The 27,581-nt window shown below is 37.4% G+C and overlaps 1 protein-coding gene across 1 annotated transcript in view; it reads right to left on the bottom strand.

Annotated features, from left to right (window-relative positions):
• The window catches only part of ints13 (integrator complex subunit 13), a 33,332-nt gene that overhangs the window by 5,293 nt on the left and 458 nt on the right, over positions 1-27,581 (bottom strand). The window contains exons 2-13 of the mRNA XM_063004100.1: positions 22,258-22,501; positions 22,102-22,176; positions 19,885-20,087; positions 19,097-19,177; positions 18,413-18,503; positions 13,555-13,683; positions 10,025-10,106; positions 7,587-7,679; positions 5,504-5,593; positions 5,146-5,324; positions 4,684-4,848; positions 3,870-4,024 (exon numbers count right to left, since the gene is read on the bottom strand). Of these exons, the coding sequence (XP_062860170.1) occupies positions 3,870-4,024; positions 4,684-4,848; positions 5,146-5,324; positions 5,504-5,593; positions 7,587-7,679; positions 10,025-10,106; positions 13,555-13,683; positions 18,413-18,503; positions 19,097-19,177; positions 19,885-20,087; positions 22,102-22,176; positions 22,258-22,479 (1,565 nt within the window). The 5' untranslated portion in view covers positions 22,480-22,501. The remainder of the gene's footprint in view (positions 1-3,869; positions 4,025-4,683; positions 4,849-5,145; positions 5,325-5,503; positions 5,594-7,586; positions 7,680-10,024; positions 10,107-13,554; positions 13,684-18,412; positions 18,504-19,096; positions 19,178-19,884; positions 20,088-22,101; positions 22,177-22,257; positions 22,502-27,581) is intronic.

Genomic DNA, 27,581 nt, shown 5'->3' with positions numbered 1-27,581 from the left:
AAAAATAACACATGCCTTTGTCCCAACTTTTTTAAAAGTCTTGCAGACATCAGAGTTCTAAATTTGTTTATGTTTTCAAAATACAATTAAGTTGGCCAGTGAAGTATATGTAAGGTATAATCAGTTCTTAAGCACTTCTGTCTTGTATTAGAGTCAATTAAAGAATATTATTATTATTATTAGTAGTAGTAGTAGTATAGGAAGGGCCCTACTAAATTCATGGGAAAATGTGCTTAATTTCACTGACCTTCCAGATTTCATGATTTTTTTTAAAGAAAAGTGCCATATTTCACAAGTCACTAAATAACACTCATAAACTGAATGATAGAATCAATGAAAGCTACAATACACAGCACAATCTACCTTAATACAGTATCTCACAAAAGTGAATACACCCCTCACATCTTTGTAAATATTTTATTATATCTTTTCATGGAACAACACTGAAGATATGACACTTTGATACAATGTAAAGTAGTCAGTGTACAGCTTGTATAACAGTGTAAATTTGCTGTGTTCTCAACATAACTCAACACACAGCCATTAATGTCTAAACCGCTGGCAACAAAAGTGAGTATACCCCTAAGTGAAAATGGCCAAATTGTGCACAATTAGCCATTTTCCCTCCCCGGTGTCATGTGACTCGTTAGTGTTACAAGGTCGCAGGTGTGAATGGGGAGCAGGTGTGTTAAATTTGGTGTTATCGCTCTCACACTCTCTCATACTGGTCACTAGAAGTTCAGCATGGCACATCATGGAAAAGAACTCTCTGAGGATCTGAAAAAAAGAATTGTTGCTCTACATAAAGATGGCCTAGGCTATTAGAAGATTGCCAACACCATGAAACTGAGCTGCAGCACGGTGGCCAAGACCATACAGCGGTTTAACAGGACAGGTTCCACTCAGAACAGGCCTCGCCATGGTCGACCAAAGAAGTTGAGTGCGTGCTCAGCGTCATATCCAGAGGTTGTCTTTTGAAAATAGATGTAGGAGTGATGTCAGCATTGCTGCAGAGGATAAAAGGGTGGGGGGTCAGCCTGTCAGTGCTCAGACCATACGCCGCACACTGTATCAAATTGGTCTGCATGGCTGTTGTCCCAGAAGGAAGCCTCTCCTAAAGATGATGCACAAGAAAGCCCGCAAACAGTTTGCTGAAGACAAGCAGACTAACCACTGTGCAGTCATTAGAAAATTTCTGAAGGTGGCAGAGGTCTGACTTGTACTGGAAGTCTGTGGTGTACAGGGTGAAAAGAAAGGGGGAAAGCACAGTTCCCTGTGGTGCTCCAATGTTGCTGATCAGGCACTCTGACTAGTAAGTTCCCAGCTGTACAAACTGGGGTCTAAAAGAATTTTCTGATGACTGCGCAGTGGTTGGGTGTATCAAGGATGGACAGGAGGATGAGTACAGAGACCTAGTGAGCAGCTTCGTGGAGTGGTGCGGGAGGAACCATCTGCTCCTAAATGTGTCCAAAACTAAGGAGATGTCTGTGGACTTCAGGAGGAATAGGACCACAACTAGACCTGTTACCATCCTGGGACAAAATGTGGAACTGGTGGACACTTTTAAGTACTTGGGTGTCTGGCTTGTCAACAGACTGGACTGGAGGGCTAACACGGAGGCTGTGTACAGGAAGGGGATGAGCAGAATCTACTTTCTAAGAAAGCTCAGGTTTCTTTAATGTGTGCAACAAAATGTTGACCATCTTTTACCAGTCTGTTGTTGCGGGGGCTGTGTTCTTTGCAGCAGTGTGTTGGGGAAGCTGCCTCAGAGCAGGGGATGTAAAGAAACTCAATAAACTGATCAGGAAGGCTGGCTCAGTGTTGGGCTGCTCACTGGACAGTTTCGAGTTGGTGGTTGGAAGGAGGTCACTGAATAAACTCAAAACCATATTTGATAACCCACCACACCTCCTTCATGAGCTGTTAGTCAGACAGCGGAGCACTTTCAGCAACAGACTCATCCAGCTCCGCTGTAACAAGGAACGGTACAGAAGATCGTTTATACCAGCAGCGATCACGCTGTATAATTCTTCACTGGTTCGGGACATCATTGAACACTAAAGTACTATCAGGATAGACCCATGGATCATGTTTTAGCACTCTGTTCATAAAGACTGTACTACATATCTGTTATTATTTAACACTTACATCAGCTTAGTATATCAAATATTACATATCTCATCTACAATTTTAATTCTATAAGACTTCTTAAGTTTTTTATATGACATACTACTTTTTTTTATTCTATTTATTCAATTACACAGTGTGTACAACATTACTTGTGTACTTTAATTCTTTGTACTGTAATACTTTTTGCTTTAATGTACCTGAAGCTGATGTAATAACTGACTTTCCCTATGGGATTAATAAAGTTATCTATCTATCTATCTATCCATCCATCCATCCATCCATCCATCCATCCATCCATCCATCTATCTAAGGACATGGATTACTGGAACCATGTCCTGTGGTCTGATGAGACCAAGATAAACTTATTTAGTTCAGATGGTGCCAAAGACAAGTGTATCCTGCCTACAGTCAAGCATGGTGGTGGGAGTGTCATGGTTTGGGGCTGCATGAGTGCTAACGGCTGTGGGGAGCTACAGTTCATTGAGGGAGCCATGAATGCCAACATGTACTGTGACATACTGAAGCAGAGCATGATCCCCTCCCTTCAGAAACTGGGCCGCAGGGCAGTATTCCAACATGATAACGACCCCAAACACACCTCCAAGACGACCAGTGCCTTGCTAAAGAAACTGAGGTAAAGGTGTTGGACTGGCCAAGCATGTCTCCAGACCTAAACCCTATTGGGCATCTGTGGGGCATCCTCAAACGGAAGGTGGAGGAGCGCAAGGTCTCTAACATCCACCAGCTCTGTGATGTCGTCATGGAGGAGTGGAAGAGGATTCCAGTGAACTCCATGCCCAAGAGAGTTAAGGCAGTGCTGGAAAATAATGGTGGCCACACAAAATATTGACACTTTGGACACAATTTGGCCATTTTCACTTAGGTGTGTACTCACTTTTGTTGCCAGCGGTTTAGACATTAATGGCTGTGTGTTGAGTTATTTTGAGGGCACAACAAATTTACAGTGTTATACAAGCTGTACACTGACTACTTTACATTGTATCAAAGTGTCATATCTTCAGTGTTGTCCCATGAAAAGATATAATAAAATATTTACAAAAATGTGAGGGGTGTACTCACTTTTGTGAGATACTGTAGCTCCCTCTCAAAACCAAAATGCTTGTCCGTGTTTTCACACTCCATCCTCTGCGTCCACAGAATCAGATGGGGTTTTTCCTGATACAGTTACCCGAGTAGTGTTTTTAACTGCTTTAGACCTTGACATCTTTGACATTTTGTCTAACCAATTGCTAATGTAACCGAGCGTCTTTAGAGTTTGCTGAGTTTATGAAGTAAGAAATAAACTGTGCATAGACAAATTATCGGGAGTAGAATACTTTACTGATTTGTTCTTTTGAGCACAAACTAGAGAAATGATCACATGTGTAGAGACGTGACACTTTATGGAATCCCCAAAGGGACAAAAAGCACACAAAACGTAAACACAAACATCAAACATGGTCAGCACACTACAGCACAGAAAAGTCTGTTGCACTAACGTAATTGCTAGGACCACCTCATATTGCACCTCATATTTCATATGAACACAAACCTTACATTTGTAATTTTACAGCAAATTGCATATTACACGAGAGACGGCTCATTTCACGGTCCATGATGTGGTTTTCACTGCCATGAATTAGGTTGGGCCTTAAGTATAAGTAATACTAGAATAAATAATATTTTTAAACAGGATCTGCTTTAAAAATATATAATGCATAAGATTTTTTGGTGCTCACCGTCTGGGCCCTTTGCCTCTAGAACCCACAGCAGAGATGGGTAAGGGGTCATTCTTTCTCTCCATATCCACCAAGTTGTATACAGTCTTCTGACATGTTAGAACATCATCTTCTGTCAAAGTGTCCTTTACTATCAGGTTTGCTAAAGGCACCACCTGAGGCAGAAGCAAACAACTTTATGTAAGTATGTAAGCACATACTTTTAGAGCATATATTCACTTTCATTTGTACATTATGCTAAAAAAAAAAAGGTATTTGCCAAAAGTTTCACATTTCTTTGCCACACTAAATGACTTTTGATCCCTATACAAAATGTATTATATGACAAGCAGAACATGAGGAAACAAAATTTTAATTTTAATGTATTAAAATCAATAAAATAAAATGTATTAAAGAAAACATACGGCAACACATGCAGAAATAGATGTACAGTATTGTGTAAAAGTCTTAAACCACCATTAGATGTTATTTTAGCAATAGTATAATGACCATATATAATTAATTCTGTCTCTTTATTAGAATATAATCAGAAATATGTATGCAGTATTAAATAAAACTTTTTAAAAATCTGAAAAAAAAAGCTTCTATAAACTGAAGTAGCAGGTATTTACTGTGACCTCCTTTTACACTTAAACAATAGCAGCAGCCTGGTTCTCTTAAACCTAAATGACTGCTGTGAAAAAAGTCTATTACACCAAGTTTGTGCAAGAGAGACTGGAGCTTGAGCATTCCATAAACATGTTGTGTTTAATTATTTGAAAGTTGTTTAAATCAGGACTGAAAACTAAAGAAGAAATAAAGGTGAATGGCTTACTGCCTGCATGTTAAAAATTGTAGTTTGTGAAATAATCATTGGCCAGTAACGGGTGTGATGCTCCAACTGTGCTTTGGCTCTCTCTAATGGTGCTCTTCCAGCTGCATCAACTGGCACGTCTACAAATGTAGTCAGACGATTCTCTCTCATGAATTCCCCAAAGTCCTATAAAAAGTAAACATTGGGAGGGTTAAAGCAAGACAAGTCAAATACAATTATAATGCCCTTTACATAGCCCATGAAAAAGGTAATGACATTTGTACAACAGTTTTAAATAAAAGTCAGCTAATAATCCTATTACATCAGCATTCAGGAATGTGAAAGACTAAATTTCAAATCTGTTTGCTGTAGACATTAAATAATTTACAGATGCAAGGGATAAAATCTATATTTATGTTTTGCCATACTTTACTTTCAAATGGCTAAAAATGAGGTTTGCAGACAGAGACTTTACAGACTTACTGTGATACGATAATCAGTAACACGACCTCCACAACCTTCACTGATGGAAGGGGGATCCTCCAGAGTTGACCGAGTACTGCTGAGCATGTGCAGGAAAATCTCTCCACCATGGCAACTTAGCATGTGACTGATAACTTTTGCTCCAGCCTTGCGTGGCTGTTCCAGAAGCACAGAGCGACCTAAAATACAAAAAAGAGCACACATGTTTTAGGTTTCTATGTTCTTTTCTCAGATTTTTACCATAACATTTAACCTTGACTTTCAAATAGCTGAGCACAATTACAACACAATGTTTAGCTGAAAACTAATAATAAGCAAGTAATATTTTGTATGATGAAGAATACAGAAGTACACATGCCATTCAAAAGAAAGTTAGTGAGGCAGGAGGATGGTCTACTGTTGACATCAACAGGAGATATTCGAAATGCTCCTGTGCAGTAATGCAGCTCTGAAATAAAACAACACATCAGTACAGGTTCACAGCGTATTTTATGTGACATACAGTATATACAGCAAAAAAGTAATTGAACCCTTTAGAATTACCTGGATTTTTGCAATGATTCCTAATAATATGCCTGAATGTTATCTAAATCACATTTATAGACAAACCCAATCTTAGCACAGAAACTGTTATACCATTCATGTTGTGGGTTTCATAGTTGCTTTGCCCATTAACTAAAGGCACACAAAGTCTGGTTCCTGACAAATCTGTTCTTCTCAAGAAAGACTGGCAAGTGTGAACTATGCTTTGAGGCAAACAACTTTCAGAAGACCTCATAAAGGCTCATTAAGCTAGAAAAGAATATACAATAACATTGCTAAAAACCTGGGTGTACGAAAAAGTCAGGCATTTTTATCTTAAAGGATCTGTTTTATGGGGGGCAGGCTGTTGTCATTCGAGCAGTTACGTGCTAAGGGGAATTTGCCACAAAGTCATTTCTTTAGGTACTTGCAAATAAGGAGCTTTATTCAAGACCAAAGTGAGCACACACTTAATGTTCAACCCACTCCTGTAGAAAAGTTACTTAGTGATTCCCTGTCTATGAGATCTATCATTGGACGTTGTTATCTGGCACTGCTCGAGAGTTGTAAGGTAAATACAGACGCAACTTTACAAAAATGGAATGCTGATCTTGGCCTTCAAATTGATGAGGAAATGTGGATGACAATATGGCAGCATGCCAATGATATATCCATCTGTAATAGGGCTAAGGAAACACAATTTAAGTTACTCCATAGATTACAAATTACTCCACGGCTTAGAAATAAGATGAACCCAAATAAACCAGATCATTGCTTAAAGTGTGGTATGAAAGGAGCTGACTTTGTACATTGTATCTGGGCTTGTAGATATATTCAGGACTTTTGGGAAAAAGTCTTATTAAAACTAAAATAAATTTTTGGGAATAAATTGACAATGGATCCACTCTGTTTTATTATGGGTGTCCCAAACCCGGACATTAAAGGGATAAATAAACAGAAGCTCTTGTCCTCACTGACTTATGCTGCACGGAAAGTTATTTTGTTGAAGTGGATCTCGGACAGACCACCAACACTCTCTGACTGGCATAAAGTAATTTTAGATTTTTTGCCAATGGAATATTTAACATACTGGGCTAAAGATAACCTCAAACAATGGTATAATATCTGGACTGTCTTTTTGGACTATGCTGGTGATCGAATTTCAAAAATATTTTTTGAAAAAATAATAAAGAGTGGCTAGGTTTTATCCCTTCATCACTAATTATTATACTGGGACACTGGAGAAGTTTGTGTTATAACAATTTAACTTAGGGGTTTGTATATGTAAATGTACTTTCTTCTAGTTTTTATTTACGGCTGTATAAATGGGTGTAAATCGAACATTCAATACAGTGTGGGAGGCTTTGGATATGTAATATGTAAATAATGTGTAGTGGTCATTGTTTGTTTGTATGTAAGTTCAAGTTCAACAATGTGAAAAATAATAAAAATACTCCAAATTGCTAAATTATCTGTTGATCTGTTCACCATAAGTAAAACTGAACAAGAATGATATTGGATGAATGGTCAAGGAAGGACACTACGAAGGAAGCTGATATTGTACAGTGAAACAAAAATCTTTCTCAACATTGTGCAAGTCTTATTTGCAGCTACAGGAAACATTTGGTGAAGAAGATTGCTGCTAAAGAGGTCTCCATGGGTTATTAAATGCAAGTGTTCACTTTTTCTCTCAACACTGCAAATGTTTGCTTAGTGTCCTTAGTAAACACAGACAGTGCAACTGTTTGCTTGTAATTAGTTCAGTTAGATTGTGTTTGTCTATAATTATCACTTTATCAGTCAAACCACAATCAGACCACATTTCATTAGTAATCAATGCAGAAATTATGTTAATTCCACAGGGTTCACTTACTTTTTCCTGCAACAGAACACAGAACACAAAAGATCTGAGTACACACCAACACTGTTGGTGCGTGGAGTACACCACTTTAGTGTGACAGTTTCTCTTGGACAACCATCCTTGCTGCTGCTGCCAGCTGCATGTAGATCACCTGTGGGTACATAATAGAAGCTTAATACCTGTAGGTCAATGATGCAGAGACACAAGAAAGTTAGGAGCCACAAGACAAAAAGACATACACTGATCAGCCATAACATTAAAACCACCTCCTTGTTTCTACACTTACCATGCAGAAGCACTTTGTAGTTCTACAATTACTGACTGTAGTCCATCTGTTTCTCTGCATGCTTTGTTAGCCCTCTTTCATGCTGTTCTTCAATGGTCAGGACTCCCACAACCACTAGAGAGTAGGTATTATTTGGGTGGTGGATCATTTTCAGCACTGCAGTGACACTGACATGGTGGTGGTGTTAGTGTATGTTGTGCTGATATGAGTGGATCAGACACAGCAGCGCTGATAGAGTTTTTAAACACCTCACTGTCACTGCTGGACTGAGAATAGTCCACCAACCAAAAATTTATCCTGCCAACAGCGCCCCGTGTGGCAGCGTCCTGTGACCACTGAATAAGATCTCGAAGATGACCAACTCAAACAGCAGCAATAGATAAGCGATCGTCTCTGACTTTACATCTACAAGGTGGACCAACTAGGTAGAAGTGTCTAATAGTGTGGACAGTGAGTGGACACGGTATTTAAAAACTCCATCAGCACTGCTGTGTCTGATCCACTCATACCAGAATAACACACACTAACACACTACCACCATGTTATTGTCACTGCAGTGCTGAGAATCATCCACCACCTAAATAATACCTACTCTGTGGTGGTCATGTGGGGGTCCTGACCATTGAAGAACAGGGTGAAAGCAGGTTAAAAAAGCATGTAGAGTAACAGATGGACTACAGTCAGTAATTGTAGAACTACAAAGTGCTTCTATATGGTAAGTGGAGCTGATAAAATGGACAGTGAGTGTAGAAACAAGGAGGTGGTTTTAATGTTATGGCTGATCAGTGTATAGCTGTATGCATACATTTTGCATTAATTAAAACAAACAAAAAATACACTCTCACATAGAACTGATTGTATCTTGGCCAACAAGCTAATTTTTCATGACAACAAAGGACCTGCAGGTGTTAACTGACACAGCAGTGGTAGTGCACCTTTCTACTAAAAAGCGATGAATGCAGATAGCATCATCTAGAGTCTTTAAAGGGAAACCTTGCCTTTGACATTATAAAAGTCTATACTAAAGCTAATAAGTCATTTCCACAAGGAAAATTCCTAAATGTGAATAGAAAAAAAATCAAAGATAGCTACAAAAACATTTTAAAGCTTTACAGTTTGACAAGAGGTTTTAGTAACACTAGCTTTTGTCTTAACATGCCACAATTACTTACTTAATTTACTATTTAATTAATACAGAAACAATAACTTCAAAATCTGCTACACCTGGCAATTAAAGTTAATGATATACATTTACAGCATACTAGCAATTGGGATTACTGGATTAAAATCTAATCATAAACTCAGTTAGTTATAGAAAAGTAGCTCAGCAAGTCAAGATATGCAATATTTATGATTGTCACTGAATTTGTCACAGAAATAAACCAATATTGCATGGGACTGCAAATTGTGCCTACTCTCTGATTTGTTTATTCATTTTCTTTGTATTGCAAGTACAAACAACAGTACTGAACTGAAAATAAACCAGACATTACTGTGATGTTAACAAATTTGTCCCAAACACTGTTTTACATAAATGATATGTTATTCAACTTATCATAGGTACTGCAATGTTTTGACATCTCATTATCTACTAAATGTGGCTCATAATAATCTTAAAAAAGATAACTACAGTGAGATAGAAAATGTATTGAAAACCTTGTCACTTATTATAGTTCCATTGTAAATTGTTCGTTTTGTTTGTTAGGATTTTAACAGCATGTTTCACAATTAGGTTACATTCATGGCAGTACAGGTACACATGATTCATCAGTTCAAGTTCAATGCCAAACACTGTCAGAGGCAATTTTGCATCTCCAATTCACCTTATTTACTTGTCTTTAGACTGTGGGAGGAAACTGGAGCTCCCTGAGGAAACGCATGCACACAGGGAGTTCATGCAAGCTACGCACAAGGCGCCCAATTTCAGAGCAAATATCCACTTCAGATTTACACACACATTGTCCTTGACTTTGTAAACAAAAGTAAAGTAAACAACACAAATAGAAAAAGCTACAGAGCCATAGCAAACTTCAAAAACATTGACTTGGTAAGTGGCAAGCTGAACCACAAATTGTCCCAAAAACGAAATTTTTGGCCCAAATTATATTGTGTGTAAATTGCAAAGCACTGAAAGTACATAAAATAAAAGTGAAAGTGCATTATTTCTTTTTTCCTTAATGTAACTACATAAAATAACTACATGATCATACCACTCTTGAACTCAATGTGAGCATCACGATGGTGTAGAAGCTCTACATCGTAGTTAGCTGAGGTGTTTGCATGTTGTTCCTCCTTCATTTCAGCAGAGGGCAAACAAACACAAAAAAAGACAACAAAAAAATCAACACTGACAAATACAGAACAGATTCTCCCACAGCCATATCAACTGTATAATCGACAGTTTTGCAGCCCAATTTCCCAAAAGCACTAATAAGAAAAAAATAGCCAATAACCAATGCAATTGGTTAATGGTGCAGTCACGTCAGTCTGACATTGTAAAGATCACATTTTAGGTTACAGTGTTCCTGGGAAATCAGCTCCTAAGACATTAAGAGCATTTTCTATGTCATCAAACGAGTAGAGAAGGGTAAAGAAAAACACTGTAAAAATCACACAGCACAATAAACATTATTAAGAGAGACTAGTTACAAACTATCCACAAAAAAGTAAAATATATTAATACAGTTTAGTTTTGAATCCAGATGAGTTAAATATTTGCAGATCATGTACTTACATCTACTATTAAAGGCAAACCAGGTTTGACCTGAATTAAGAACAGTTGGGGTACAGACTAAAAGTCCATGATAATCAGAACGCTAAAACACTACAGGAAAAGACGAGTAACATTATTTATAAGCTTGAGTTAAATCTGTTGGTGTACAGTTAATATTATATCCTTTGCATCCATGTACCTTGGAAAGACAATCTTAAATGAAAAGTCATTATTCTAAAGTGTAATTATAATATAGCTGGACAAATAAAGCTTCCTGTTTAAGTAAAATGTTTTTTAGAACTTGTGTTTAGATAAAAGGTCTATATGAGCTGGATAATAAAGGAAGGCATGCATCCTGAGGGTCTGAGATAAATTTTGGGAGGACAAGAGTACTAACCTGCTCATAGACATTTAATGTAGGCTAGCAAAACAGAAAATACACCATGAAAACAACAGTCATGTAAAAAAGCTGTAAATACACATTAAAACAGAAGTATGAGCAGACAGAGCTAAAATGATTAAAAAATTTGTCATCAAATGATGCAATAATACGAACCAAAACAACAAATATTTTTAGGAAAGTGCATATAGCCATTATCACAGGCTTTTTGCTAACTAGTGTTCAGTAGCATGTTTACTTTGAAGTAATAAAATATTCATGCTACCATTAGTGGTCTTACCTTGAGCTTTTCAGTCCTGCACTTTGGTATTGTGACTTCACTGACTCTTTAGCACTTTGCATTTTTGTGTCTAATTCACTAATTAGTAAATAATCTTTTAGTAAATCTGGACCAAAATAAAATGTATAGTTGATACCATTTTAAATTTGTTAGTTTACAAGGCAAAATCTAGGACACTACTTCATTGTTTTAAAGCATGTTTGTTATTGTCATTTTCACAGCACTGCATTCGCATATACAAGTTTCCTTTACTTGTTAGCCATGTTAGCTTCATAGCTCTAATATAATGCTTTTGATTAATCTAAAATGGCTGCACAGGTGGCAGCTGGAAATGTTCACTTTTCATATGATTAATTAGACATGTACTATGTGGATCTACTCTCTTTATTAGCACTTAGGTACATTAGGTACACATATTTAGTAGTTGCATTTACTGATTATTTTTAAGCGTTCATACATTCCATACAGAAGAACTGTGTGGGTGTACATTTACTGACTGTACCCCATATGTTGCTCTGTAGAATGTCAACCCATCATTTGAATAGGACCCCACAGATGAAATGACGTTTTAGTGAAGGACCATCATGACTTATCTTATCACAAGGTGCAGAAAAATTCCAAAAACACTGCTGCACCTGCTACACCCATACTAAAACAATACACACTAACATGCAATTACCATTTAATTGTTACAGTGGTGCTGAGAACACACCACCCAAATAACATCTGATCAGGGGGCTCCTATGGGGTCACTTGGGATTTATAAATGCAGTACATTGGGTGGCAAAGTGTGCAGACAGATGACAATAATTATGTCAAGATGTCAATAATTAAAACTGTTTGAAAAGTAAAATACTTCAAATGAACTAGAAAAAGCACACGAGTAAAATACTTAAAACAGGAAAGACTTTGCCTTTTAAGCAGATGGTTTTGATATATAGGACATAACAGTACTTTATACATACTACATAACTTGTCAGTACTTCACAAGTTAATAAGAATAAAAATAGTCTGTTTACAGATATGAAATGGGGGCCAAAGTCTGAGAACATACTTCTATTTTGCATTTTTCTGAATTTATTGCTTTTTTTTTAAATTACAAATCACATGATTTGAGTGAAAGGTTAAATACTCAAAAACACACCATTTCAGATTCAGATACAGATCAGATTTCTTAAGTCTTATTTGAAGTTCACACTGCATGAAATTCAAGGTGTTCAGATCGCTGTACAGTTCACACTACACAACTTGATCTCTTGTAATTGGGAGTCTTTTACGTCGTTGTGGTTTTCACACTACATGACTGATCAGCGATAGGGGGTCACACACTACACGATGTATCACCAGGAGGAATTGCAGACGAGTCAACATGATTGCAACAGTTTTCACACTACAGAATTGGAAGTCGCCAACAGGTCCAGATATTTCTCCTAAGTCTGCGAGCAATTAGCGAGCCGCTCAAATCGAGTTATTGAACAGTTCACACATAGCAATCGAGAGCCGATTTTCGAGCCCCAAGAGAACCGCCGATTTGCCTCCAAGCTGGCACATCTGGCAGTGACCTGTTGCCAAGCGACAAATAATGCCAGGGCAAAAATTGCAAACTAGGCATTATTCTTTGCATTGAAGTGCATGCTTATAAACTGCAATTTGAATTTAACAAGCATCAGATGTTCATTTAATAGAACTGCAGCCATTGTTCACCTATTATAGATGTGGTCATACCAAATATTGAACTATTCACTCAAAAATTATGATTTTAAAAAAAAATTACATTATTGAATCAAATTCAAGAAAAACGCAAAATAAGATGATTTTTCAATAGTGTTTTTTTGCCTCCCATTGTATGTGGATATAAATAAGCTAAGCATTCTCTGAGCATGACACTGTACAGTAGAACAGTGGTGCCAAACTACTGTATGCCACCTATAAATTGATCAGGCAGCATTTGGCTTTATTTTGAACATAATTGCTGCAAATTGTGTATTTTATGCATATAGCACATTGTGGTGATGTGGAACATGACTTAAAAAAAAATAAGATTTTTTTCAGTATTTGGTCATTCATATAAAAAAATGAAGGTGGCCTCAAAATAATATCATAGCCAGGTAAACCAAGGAGCTTTGTAAAACATTCCAGGTAAGGATTTTGTAATGATTTAAAAACAAGAACATACAGAGGTTTGTAAAACCTTAAGAAAACAGAAAATGCTGCTTTGGCCAAATTATATGAATAAATATAAATGAGTTTGTTAATTGTAAATCTACACTACATGCCTTTAATCTGACTGGCTTTCTAGTCAATTAATTGTCAAGCCTATAATTTCCGATAGCAGTAAAAATCTTACCTTCATAGGGATGTTTGTAATGGTGGTGGAGGCCAAGTCAAAGTGTTGCTGCACCAGCAAATTCAGTTTGGAGGACAAGTGGCGCCCAGCACGCACACTGTGCACCTCACTGCTCAGCACAGATGAGATCTGACAAACAGGTAGGCGGTTTAAATCTATAACAATGGAATTCAAAAAGCATACCATGTATAGTGGTGGTAGGGGTTATCTACCAACTGTTGGCTTTGTTATTTAATATAGTTTACAGAGCAAATAACCAAATTTACACAAAATATCTCTTGATATGGTCTATTTCCCTGTACTCCTGTGCATTCTCTGCTTGCTGCATGATGTCCTTTCTGGCCGAGGAGAACCACAGGCAGTGCAGAACTAACTTACAGTGAAACACCTGAGCACAATTGTATAGTATCAATTACAAATTATGAACATATCACTCTATTATTATCATCGCAGTGTGTGGTTCAATTTTGACACATTACTCAAGGCCAACTGTCTACAATTTTCTTATAGAAGGGATTTTGAAGTCCTCTATAGAGATTTTAAAAGACTGTGGTTCAGTTCTTTGCTAATTTTATCTAAATCTTTCATGGCACATTAATAATAATAATAATAATAATAAATTTTATTTGTTGGCGCCTTTCATTCAAGGTCACCTTACATCAACTAAAACAAGAAATAAAACATACAATAAGTTATTACAACTACAACAAACAAATGATCACAACACAAACATAAAACAAAAAGTACAAGATATGTTAAAGTGAATAAGCCAGTTTAAAAAGATGAGTTTTAAGAGCTGTTTTGAATTCTGCGATGGATTGCAATGTTCGAATATGGGTGGGGAGTGTGTTCCAGAGTTTAGGTAAAACATAGGAGAAAGCCCTGGTACCCATTGTACTAAGGTTAATGGCTGGTTCTGCCAATAAACCTGCTGAGGAAGATCGCAACGAGCGGGAAGGAGTGTAACACTGTAGAAGGTCTGTGAGATATGCAGGGGATAAATTATGAAGTGCCTTGAATGTCAGTAATAAAATTTTTAAATTGATCCGTTGCGATACTGGGAGCCAATGCAGTTGGATACATTAGTTACATTAGTCGACAAACTAGAGATTCTCTGCCCAGCTTTGCTCCTTAAAGACTTGGCTTGTGTGGATACTGCTTTTGTACTAAATCATGATAATGTCATGTTGACATTACCGAATCTTGACATAATCAAATCAGTTTTTCACACTATTACTAGCCCTGCATTGTTCCCATCACAGCCTTTTTAAATGTGTTGCATGGCTAAAATGCAGGAATGTATGCATATTAACAAATGAAGTTGACCAGACAAAACATAAAACAAATTTGATTCATACTCTCTGCAATGGTAAACAAAGTCAAAATAAATGCAAAAAACACTGCTTTTTACTGCATTTGCATTATTGTCCCAACGTTTTCTGATTTGAGGTCATAATATACAGGTCCTTCTCAAAAAATTAGCATATTGTGATAAAGTTCATTATTTTCCATAATGTAATGATAAAAATTAAACTTTCATATATTTTAGATTCATTGCACACCAACTGAAATATTTCAGGTCTTTTATTGTTTTAATACTGATGATTTTGGCATACAGCTCATGAAAACCCAAAATTCCTATCTCAAAAAATTAGCATATTTCATCCGACCAATAAAAGAAAAGTGTTTTTAATACAAAAAAAGTCAACCTTCAAATAATTATGTTCAGTTATGCACTCAATACTTGGTCGGGAATCCTTTTGCAGAAATGACTGCTTCAATGCGGCGTGGCATGGAGGCAATCAGCCTGTGGCACTGCTGAGGTGTTATGGAGGCCCAGGATGCTTCGATAGCGGCCTTAAGCTCATCCAGAGTGTTGGGTCTTGTGTCTCTCAACTTTCTCTTCACAATATCCCACAGATTCTCTATGGGGTTCAGGTCAGGAGAGTTGGCAGGCCAATTGAGCACAGTAATACCATGGTCAGTAAACCATTCACCAGTGGTTTTGGCACTGTGAGCAGGTGCCAGGTCGTGCTGAAAAATGAAATCTTCATCTCCATAAAGCTTTTCAGCAGATGGAAGCATGAAGTGCTCCAAAATCTCCTGATAGCTAGCTGCATTGACCCTGCCCTTGATAAAACACAGTGGACCAACACCAGCAGCTGACATGGCACCCCAGACCATCACTGACTGTGGGTACTTGACACTGGACTTCAGGCATTTTGGCATTTCCTTCTCCCCAGTCTTCCTCCAGACTCTGGCACCTTGATTTCCGAATGACATGCAAAATTTGCTTTCATCCGAAAACAGTACTTTGGACCACTGAGCAACAGTCCAGTGCTGCTGTTTCTGGTTCAAAAGTGGCTTGACCTGGGGAATGCGGCACCTGTAGCCCATTTCCTGCACACGCCTGTGCACGGTGGCTCTGGATGTTTCTACTCCAGACTCAGTCCACTGCTTCCGCAGGTCCCCCAAGGTCTGGAATCGGCCCTTCTCCACAATCTTCCTCAGGGTCCGGTCACCTCTTCTCATTGTGCAGCGTTTTCTGCCACACTTTTTCCTTCCCACAGACTTCCCACTGAGGTGCCTTGATACAGCACTCTGGGAACAGCCTATTCGTTCAGAAATTTCTTTCTGTGTCTTACCCTCTTGCTTGAGGGTGTCAATGATGGCCTTCTGGACAGCAGTCAGGTCGGCAGTCTTACCCATGATTGCAGTTTTGAGTAATGAACCAGGCTGGGAGTTTTTAAAAGCCTCAGGAATCTTTTGCAGGTGTTTAGAGTTAATTCGTTGATTCAGATGATTAGGTTAATAGCTCGTTTAGAGAACCTTTTCATGATATGCTAATTGTTTGAGATAGGAATTTTGGGTTTTCATGAGCTGTATGCCAAAATCATCAGTATTAAAACAATAAAAGTCCTGAAATATTTCTTTTGGTGTGCAATGAATCTAAAATATATGAAAGTTTAATTTTTATCATTACATTATGGAAAATAATGAACTTTATCACAATATGCTAATTTTTTGAGAAGGACCTGTAGTGAAAAAAACATTTTCTCCAATAATTAACATTTTCAAATGTCTTTATTTTTATAAATGCTTTTAAAGTTCAAAGTACAAAGTAAAAAAAAACAATGTGTGTAAATTTGGACTAAATACAGTGGGGCCAAAAAGTATTTAGTCAGCCACTGATTGTGCAAGTTCTCCTACTTAGAAAGATGAGAGAGGTCTGTAATTTTCATCATAGGTACACTTCAACTATGAGAGACAAAATGAGAAAAAAAAATCCAGGAAATCACATTGTAGGATTTTTAAAGAATTTATTTGTAAATTATGGTGGAAAATAAGTATTTGGTCACCCACAAACAAGCAAGATTTCTGGCTCTCACAGACCTGTAACTTCTTCTTTAAGAAGCTCTTCTGTCCTCCACTCGTTACCTGTATTAATGGCAACTGTTATCTGTATAAAAGACACCTGTCCACAGCCTCAAACAGTCAGACTCCAAACTCAACCATGGCCAAGACCAAAGAGCTGTCGAAAGACACCAGGAAGAAAATTGTAGACCTGCACCAGGCTGGGAAGAGTGAATCTACAATAGGCAAGCAGGTTGGTGTGAATAAATCAACTGTGGGAGCAATTGTAAGAAAATGGAAGACATACAAGACCATTGATAATCTCCCTCGATCTGGGGCCCCACGCAAGATCTCATTCCGTGGGGTCAAAATGATAATGAGAACGGTGAGCAAAAATCCCAGAACCACACGGAGGGACCTGATGAATGACCTGCAGAGAGCTGGGACCAAAGTAACAAAGGCTACCATCAGTAACACACTACGCAGAGAGGGACTCAAATCCTGCAGTGCCAGGCATGTCCCCCTGCTTAAGCCAGTACATGTCCAGGCCCGTCTGAAGTTTGCCAGAGAGCATATGGATGATCCAGAAGAGGATTGGGAGAATATCATGTGGTCAGATGAAACCAAAATGGAATTTTTTTGGTAAAAACTCAACTCGTCGTGTTTGGAGGAAGAAGAATGCTGAGTTGCATCCCAAGAACACCATACCTACTGTAAAGCATGGGGGTGAAAACATCATGCTTTGGGGCTGTTTTTCTGCAAAGGGGACAGGACGACTGATCCGTGTTAAGGGAAGAATGAACGGGGCCATGTATCGTGAGATTTTAAGCCAAAACCTCCTTCCATCAGTGAGAGCATTGAAGATGGAACGTGGCTGGGTCTTCCAGCATGACAATGATCCCAAACACACCGCTCGGGCAACAAAGGAGTGGCTCCGTAAAAAGCATTTCAAGGTCCTGGAGTGGCCTAGCCAGTCTCCAGACCTCAACCCCATAGAAAATTTGTGGAGGGAGTTGAAAGTCCGTGTTGCCCAGCGACAGCCCCAAAACATCACTGCTCTAGAGGAGATCTGCATTGAGGAATGGTTCAAAATACCAGCTACAGTGTGTGCAAAACTGGTGAAGACTTACAGGAAACGTTTGACCTCGGTCATTGCCATCAAAGGTTATGTTACAAAGTATTGAGTTGAACTTTTGTTATTGACCAAATACTTATTTTCCACCATAATTTACGAATAAATTCTTTAAAAATCCTACAATGTGATTTCCTGGATTTTTTTTTCTCATTTTGTCTCTCATAGTTGAAGTGTACCTATGATGAAAATTACAGACCTCTCTCATCTTTCTAAGTAGGAGAACTTGCACAATCAGTGGCTGACTAAATACTTTTTGGCCCCACTGTATATACACTAAAAGGACATTAAAAACTGCTTGTTTATAACTCTATGAGAAAACCAAAAGCTTATACTGTAGATGTACTTATATTGAATCCCTTTTAAACTTACTTCTTTTTTTTGTCGGTCTGATACGAGGGTGTCATCACCTTGTGGGTATATATGGACCAACACAAGCTCGCACTGCTGGATTGGCATAAGTCTGCACAATGTAAATAAATACAAATAAAACTTAATTATTTAAATTACTTATTAAATTTACATTTCCTATTTACAGGTACTTAAAACAGTAAATGCCCACTTGTTTACTTAATTACTGAAATCCAGCTAAGCTTGATTTTAGTGATCATTTCTACAGAAACCAGATTCCATAAGAGCTTAGAAAATCAACCGGTTAAAAAGTCTAAAAGGGGTTACAAATAATTTTCAAGGTTTAAAGACAAAGCACAGTGAGACAAGAAATCAAAGAAACTTGAATGGTAAAATGTTTAATCTACCCAAAAGTGTTTTCAGGTGTATCAGCCATTTCCTCAGCCCTTATTACCTCAAAATACCCTATTCTAAAACTATTCTGTTTACAATCTGTTTACATTTAGGCAGGTGTAAAAACAAGCGTACCTAAAATTTACAATGGTATGGAAAACCATGACGTAATTAATACCACTGAATCAAAGATACAACAGAAAGCTGAAAATTGATGATGGCTATAGCAGGTTGACAATGCATACTGACTGTCAATAGCTTTAGTTAATTATAACATTTTTTAATAATGGATTTTGTGTGTTTCGGACAGACCTGTCAGATCCCGCAGCAAGTTTGTTTTGCTCTTGAATAGTTTCCAGCACATAATCCTCCAGCATCCGCACATGTGTATCACTAAAAATAAATGAATTTTCATGTACAATAACTTTCACAATTACATGTTTATGTCAAAACAAATAACAATTCATTGTTTCATATTAAGGCTGATTAGTTTAACTTGATATGTATAAAGGAGAACAAAACATTTAGCTCATTTAGTCCTTTACCTCTAGCTGCATTCCTGGCATAAATAATTGCATGCTAAATTACTCTCAGTTCAGCATTGCAGTTGTCAGACATGCCTCATCATCTTCCTAATGTTCCATTCTACTCTGGTCATGTCTAAACTCCTGTACATCTAAAATGACTTTTATTTATCTTCTAATACCATGCATTGTTCACCGGCTGTAAAAGCATCAAACTTTTGTCTTCTTTAATGTTGAGTACAATATACTAGCTTTTTTGTGATTAGACACAATTAATATTCAATTAATTAATTTCAAGTTATTGCATAAACACTACCGTTTTATTTTTCAAGCAGTAATTATGTTGCATGTATTAAATATTAAATGTAACCAACACTTAATACACATGAGAAAACTGGTACACATTGTAAAAGCACACTGAAATTTAGTGTTTAACATCTACCTCACTTACTCAGGTCAGAATTTCATTTCTTACTTTTGCATATTTATAACAGAAGGGACCACAGTTAATTTCAGTTAATGTTAGGACATATAGATGACATTCTTTTATTTATACACAAGCTTAGGTTTGTTTACCTCTTCGCATCCGTAAGGCAGATGATGCGCCCCCTGTTTGCTACTCTGTGTGCCATGTCTACAAGAGTTGTTCGTGCCTCATGCTGGTACGGTGTGATCTTGCAAAGTGACTCCACTGCTCCCACTAGTCCATGCAAAATGCTGCAGCATTCTGGATCCTCCCGTGGGTTGGGAGGTCCTACAATTGCCAATGCAGCCATAAGCTAAAAAGAGATAAAAATGTTTTAAAAAATTGCAATACATTATAGAATGTTAGAATATAGAATGACATTTGTGAAATAAGCTAATATTATAAAATTAATACTCATGTAACTGCTAATCATAAGAAAATTAGCAAGCTAAAAAAAATCTAAAACAAAAAGCCTTGCTATTTAATGAGTTAATGACTTGAAAGTCATAAATTTACAGGAAAATGTGCTTAATTTCATGGACCTAGTTTTTAAAAAAATTGGATTAAAAAAAAAAAAAAAAGCACCCCATGAAATAACACTCATAAATTAAATAATAGAATACACCATAACATTAAAACCACCTCCCTGTTTCTACACTCACTGTCCATTTGATCAGCTCCACTTATCATATAGAAGCACTTTGAATTGTTTGATTGTTCTACAATTACTGACTGTAGTCCATCTGTTTCTCTACATACTTTTTTAGCCTGCTTTCACCTTGTTGTTCAATGGTCAGGACCCCCACAGAACCACTACAGAGCAGGTATTATTTAGGTGGTGGATGATTCTCAGCACTGCAGTGACAATGACATTATGGTGGTGTGTTAGTGTGTGTTGTGCTGGTATGAGTGGATCAGACACAGCAGTGCTGATGGAGTTTGTAAATACCGTGTCCACTCACTGTCCACTCTATTAGACACTTCTACCTAGTTGGTCCACCTTGTAGATGTAAAGTCAGAGACGATCACTTACATCTATTGCTGCTGTTTGAGTTGGTCATCTTCTAGACCTTCATCAGTGGTCACAGGACGCTGCCCACGGGACGCTGTTGGCAGGATAAATTTTTGGTTGGTGGACTATTCTCAGTCCACCAGTGACAGTGAGGTGTTTAAAAACTCAATCAGCACTGCTGTGTCTGATCCACTCATACCAGCACAACACACACTAACACACCACCACCATGTCAGTGTCACTGCAGTGCTGATGGTATCAAAAATTATCCACCAGCCTAATAATACCTACTCTGTAGTGGTCCTGGGAGAGTCCTGACCATTGAAGAACAGCATGAAAGGGGGCTAACAAAGCATGCAGAAAAACAGATGGACTACAGTCAATAATTGTAGACCCAAGAAGTGCTTCTATATGGTAAGTGGAGCTGATAAAATGGACAGTGAGTGTAGAAACAAGGAGATGGTTTTAATGTTATGGCTGATTGGAGTAAATGGAAGCTAAAATACACAGCTCACCTTAATAGTTAATAGAACATACTCGTCCGTGTTTTGACGTGCCCCCCTCTGTGTCCACAGAATTGGTTGGGAGTTTTCCAAGCTCAGTTACCTGACTAGTGTTTTAGCTGCTTTACACTTCAACATCTTGGACACATCGACAACTTTGACTAGCTGATTGCTAACTGAATTGCTGTATAATCGCTAGTGAAACAGACTTTTCTGTGGTGTAGTGTGATGACAATTCCCTTCAATTTCCTTCAGACTGATGAGACCAAAGTGGAAATGTTTGGTTATCATACACAGCTCTGCCAGGAAAACTAATATTGTGTAGACAAATGTGAAGCCAAATGTGTTTGAATAGCGAAGTCAAAAGTCCAGACCTCAACAACTTCACTGAAATGTTGTGACAGAATCCTAATGAGAGCTGTGCATAAATTAATGTCTTTAAAACAGTTATTATCAACCCCATTTAGATTTTGAGATAAACAATTTAAAATGTTTAAAAAGTGCAATTTACAGCCTCAAAACGTTTCAAATGTAGTGTTTACTAATAAATCCACTTAAGACCTAGAGTTAATAAAAGTGTACTTTTATCAAAAATGTCAAAATTACCCAACTTTATCAGAACATTCAACATAAATTATACATATGTTACCTGATTTAAAAAGCAGCAATGCTGCTACTACTATCTTACTACTGGAAAATGAAGTAACATATTCCAAACAGAAAGAAAGCAGATTACTGACTAAGTGTTTATGTCGACTCAGTTTCCCACTTAAGTGCTTTGTTTTGAACATGTGAATGTATTTACTGTTTACCTCTTGAACACTCTGGTCATCCTGTCTCCACGTGTTTAAGATGTGAAATTCTGAGTCGCTAACAATGTAGTTTATCTAAACAAAAAATACAAGCTAAATTACCTTTACCAGACAATTTAATTTTTTTCTTACTGTGAAAATCGAAATATCTTTTACCAGTTTCCTCGTAGGGTAAATATCATAGAGAATACGGCAATACTCCATAGAGCACTCCACAGCGCATGTCCAGAGAGATTTAGAAACAGGTGCCAGTGGAATCATGCCCTGAGCCCGGCTCTTGGTCAACATGTCGCATTCAATCTGCTGCCTGCTGGATTCGGCCATGTAGGGACAGTGGTCGACCACAAACACCGTCTTGTGAGAGACTGAAAACATCATTCTGCTACACAAGGCTGTTTACCTGCACAGTTATAGTTCATATCAAGATTTAATGTCAGGTCTCTGTCAATGATGTGACATATTAAGTCAACCTGAAGCAAATGTTTTTCAACACAAAATAAATAAATTGTGTTTGTCAGAGTAATAAATTGTAGTGGTTTATATTCTTACTTGAAGAAATTTGTAAAGAAAAATGGATCTATGATAACCATAACTGCTAACATTAGTTACGTTACATTTCTTTTACAGATGAAACAGTAAAAGTGAAACATTTTACATTAGTTATATACAGTGATTGAGCTATTTCTGTCTGTGATTGAAGATTCTGAATAAACTCATGAAAGAACAAACATATAGCTTCTACAAATGTCTGAAACTGTAGAGAAGTTTTGGACCACACACAAAAATAGATATGTTCAATATTAAATATACGAGAGTTCTTCAAAAAGTGTTTTTAACTCTATTTAATAAGGATTTCAAAAACAAATTACACCACTTTTCTACATAGTCACCTTCCCATGCATTTTTCCCAGCATCATACCAACTTTTTTATGCCATCAGCAAAAATTTTTTGGCTAAGCACCGCTGCTTTCACATCATCATTACATGAAAATCTTCTTCCCCTTAAAGCTTCTTTGAGCGGTTCAAAAAGGTGAAAATCAGATGGAACTAAATCCAGACTATAAGCTCTCTCAGACACAGCTAATTACTACTCCTCCCACCCTCACTGTTTCCAACGAAAATACAAAAGTGTGGAAACTTTTTGAAGATTCCTCATATTTCATGTTGGTGGTGGAATGTGCTACCTAAAATTTTCGTCTAAACATTTTAATAAATAAATCTGGTGACTTTAAAGGCCACAACATATGACAAGCATAGCTTCAACATTCAGTAAACAATTTTGTGAAACTAAGGATGAGGACATATGTAATCAAGCTTTGTGGGCATTTGAAGCAGAATGTCAGGCATTAGCTGTTCAGTCAGTATTATTTCATGGCAGCAAGTAATAGACTGCCGACAATGAAAGGGCAACTCTAGTGCTGCTACAATTCTTCAAAGATTCTTTATCAAAGATGCCGAGTACTATCTGAAAACCTTAACTTCTTCCTGTAATAAGAAAGCAATAAAAACTTGTGTTCTGATATTGGCATTTAATGTAAATAATTTGCCTATAATTTTGTAATATATTGTTTGTTTCCTTAAATTCATACAATTTTATCTGTAACTGCTTATTTTTTTATGTATTTATTTTTGTTATTTTATATGTATGTATTTATTTGTATGTATATATTTATTTTCTGTTTGATTACTGTTAGTTCATTTTTTTTTTTTTTTTTTTTTTCTTTCACCTGGCTATGTTGCAGTGCTGTTTCTTTTTGTACAATTCAAAAAAATAATTAACTAATAATTAAAAAAATCCCTCCCCAAGCTCATATAGAGACGGCATGTGACGTCATCCACCAAATCAGACTCTACTCTCTCTATTAGTTTGTGAATTGCCACACCAAGAAAAAGAGGACAATAGACCTCCTGTATGCAAATGTTAACCCTACATTCAGACTGGAAGCACAGTGACGCGACAAAGCAACTGGCCGTTATTCTTTTTCATTTAAGAACTGATGATTTACGGCGACAGGAGGCAGCGCAAACACTGGTGAGTTGCGAAGTTGAGCAAAGTTTAAATTTATACAAATTGGAAGCAAAGAGATGTGGCTTTACCAATAGGAATTAAGCACTGAGCAGAGCGACATGCGCATCATCTCTTGTCACTGTGATGGTGCGCTCCGCTTTTGGTTCTAGAGATAGAAGAGAAACACATTGTTGCAGTGTCAAACTTAAGCAAAAAGACAGCAGCAACTGCAGTGATGCACTACGCAGAGATTACATTTATGGATGAGCGTTTTCCCTCCACGAGTTTTATTTTTAGCAGGAACACATCTGATTTGTGGTAAAAACTGGGTGGGAAGAAATCTGATTTGTGATCAAATAGTTTTTTTCTTTCTATATGCAGATACTAGCCAGTAAAGTATGCTGTACTGCCATGGTATTTGCTGTTTTTTGCTTTCCGTCAGTTAAACCATGACAACCCACCTCCACAGGCGATGACGATGCTGCTGATGTGAACACAAGGCCATAAGCGATCAGCAGTTTGGGTGACAAAAGCCACTGCTGGTCTAAACGTTTGGTAAGGATGCATACCGTGCCACTACCCTTTTCCTGCTGTGAAAATCTGATCATAATCTTGTTTTATTTCAGCCCCAATACAAATCATGAATACAACATCAGCCTAATAACCTGAAAATTGTTGTGTAAGAAGAACTGGGGGTGATTACCTCATCCCCCCAGGGACTGTATAAACATAAAATTAAAAACCCTTAATTTGCATTTGATCTGGGTCTGTGCCCAGGTTTGATGCTTTTTGAGCAGAACCTGAAAAAAGTATAAAGCCTTTTTCTCTTTTAACTGAAACCTGTCTTTGGAGTTTTTCTTTATTAGTTTTTTTTATTAGTGTAGTAGTCATAGTAGTAATAGTAATAGCGTAAGAGATTGGAGCGAGGTAAAAAGAAGGTACGAACCACTGCATGCTGATAACCTAACTCAAGACCTGCTGCCATTTTGGGGATACTCTGACCCAGTCCTCGAGCCATCACAATTAAGCTCTTACTGCTTCTAACACACCAACTTCAAAAACGTTATCAATAGTATTCACTTCATCTGTCAGTGTTTTTAAGGTTGTGACTGATCGGTGTAATTTGTATAAATATATTAGCACCGCGATTATTTATTTATTATCATATTTAAGTTTTACACACTTTGGTTACATTCATGAAAGAAACAGTGGTTACTCGTAACACAAGATTCATCAGTTCACAAGTTTAATGTCAAACACAGTTGTGGACAATTTTGTATCTCCAATTAACCTGACTGCATGTGTGAGGAAACCGGAGCTCCCGCAGAAAACCCACGCAGACACGGGGAGAACATGCAAACTCCACACAGAAAGACCCAGAATCCCACACAGAAAGACCCAACCAGGGGATCGAACCCGGGACCATCTTGCTGTGAGGCGACAGTGCTACCCACTGAGACACCGTACCAGCGCGATTAGAGTAACACCATCGGTAGAGTTACTAACCGACGTGTAGTTGCAAGACGAGGCTGAAGTTAGTTACTTATTCGCAGCTTCCAATTCGTTTGGTTACTTATTCGCAGCTTCTTATTTAGCGGCTGAAGTTGGTTCCTTATTCATAAAGGGAGCGTTCGCCATGGATATTTGCTGCACACTTTATATTTTACCGACATAAATCAACTAAATGAAGACGTGAACATAATTTTTTTGGCTGATTCTCATCGTGATATTGTCAATGTAAAAATGTGATTCAAATATTATTAAAATATTTACTTTGTAAAATATTTTTTCAATTCATTCTTTCAGGCTGCATTTCCACTGTAAGGAAAACCTATTTTTATTCAGAAGCAAACTGGTGGCATAATTCATGTCGGGCCAGACAAATAACAAATCCATCATACAGAACTGGTCCCTCTTTGTAAGAAAAAGTTGATTTTAGACTGGCCCAAGTTCATTCTATACCTAAAATCTAACTGCCAACATGGCACACTCAGCAATGGTGCACGTGAAAATTGATTCAAAGGGGCAATTTCAGAAGCATACTGGTGGCATAATTCAAGTCGGGCCAGACAAATAACAAATTCATTATACAGAACTGGTCCCTCTCTGTAAGAAAAAGTTGATTTTAGACTGGCCCAAGTTCATTTTATACCTAAAATCTAACTGCCAACATGGCACACTCAGCAATGGTGCACATGAAAATTTATTCAAATTAACTGGCAACATGCTACATCTAGTGCAGTTTAAGATTGTATCTTATTCATGCATAGACAGACAAACAATAAGTCCGTCACGATCAGGTTTTTCCCTGTACAAAAATCTTGTTTTACACTGACCTGCCAATTGTGATTCCATTCATCAAAAAATTTATTCCTCAAACTCAATTTCCATTGGTATTTTCAAAGCCTATTTCAGCATCTGGCCAGATCTAGCCCTCTTCTCTCAGGAAGGACAACTAATTTCATACCTCCAAATCAGATATTTTTGGTTAACTTGGTTGTCTAATTTGTTTTCTCTTTGAATAAATTTACATGTGCACCATTGCTGAGTGTGCCATGTTGCCAGTTCGATTTTAGTTATAAAATGAACTTGGGCCAGGCTAAAATCAACTTTTTCTTACAAAGAGGGACCAGTTCTGTATAATGAATTTGTTATTTGTCTGGCCTGACTTGAATTATGCCACCAGTATGCTTCTGAAATTGCCCCTTTGAATCAATTTTTATGTGCACCATTGCTGAGTGTGCCATGTTGGCAGTTAGATTTTAGGTATAGAATGAACTTGGGCCAGTCTAAAATCAACTTTTTCTTACAGAGCGGGACCAGTTCTGTATAATGGATTTGTTATTTGTCTGGCCCGACATGATTTATGCCACCAGTATGCTTCTGAAATTGCCCCTTTGAATCAATTTTCATGTGCACCATTGCTGAGTGTGCCATGTTGGCTATAGATTTTAGGTATAAAATGAACTTGGGCCAGTCTAAAATCAACTTTTTCTTACAGAGAGGGACCAGTTCTGTATGATGAATTTGTTATTTGTCTGGTCCGACTTGAATTATGCCACCAGTATGCTTCTGAAATTGCCCCTTTGAATCAATTTTCATGTGCACCATTGCTGAGTGTGCCATGTTGGCAGTTAGATTTTAGGTATAGAATGAACTTGGGCCAGTCTAAAATCAACTTTTTCTTACAAAGAGGGACCAGTTCTGTATGATGGATTTGTTATTTGTCTGGCCCGACATGAATTATGCCACCAGTATGCTTCTGAATAAAAATAGGTTTTCCTTACAGTGGAAATGCAGCCTGAAAGAATGAATTGAAAAAATATTTTACAAAGTAAATATTTTAATTATATTTGAATCACATTTTTACATTGACAATATCACGATGAGAATCAGCCAAAAAAATTATGTTCACGTCTTCATTTAGTTGATTTATGTCGGTAAAATATAAAGTGTGCAGCAAATATCCATG

Source organism: Trichomycterus rosablanca, chromosome 1 (genome assembly GCF_030014385.1).
Source record: "Trichomycterus rosablanca isolate fTriRos1 chromosome 1, fTriRos1.hap1, whole genome shotgun sequence".
Lineage (NCBI taxonomy): Eukaryota > Metazoa > Chordata > Actinopteri > Siluriformes > Trichomycteridae > Trichomycterus > Trichomycterus rosablanca.
Note: the sequence above shows the minus strand (reverse complement) of the source record. Positions and strands in the feature narration are given on the sequence as shown.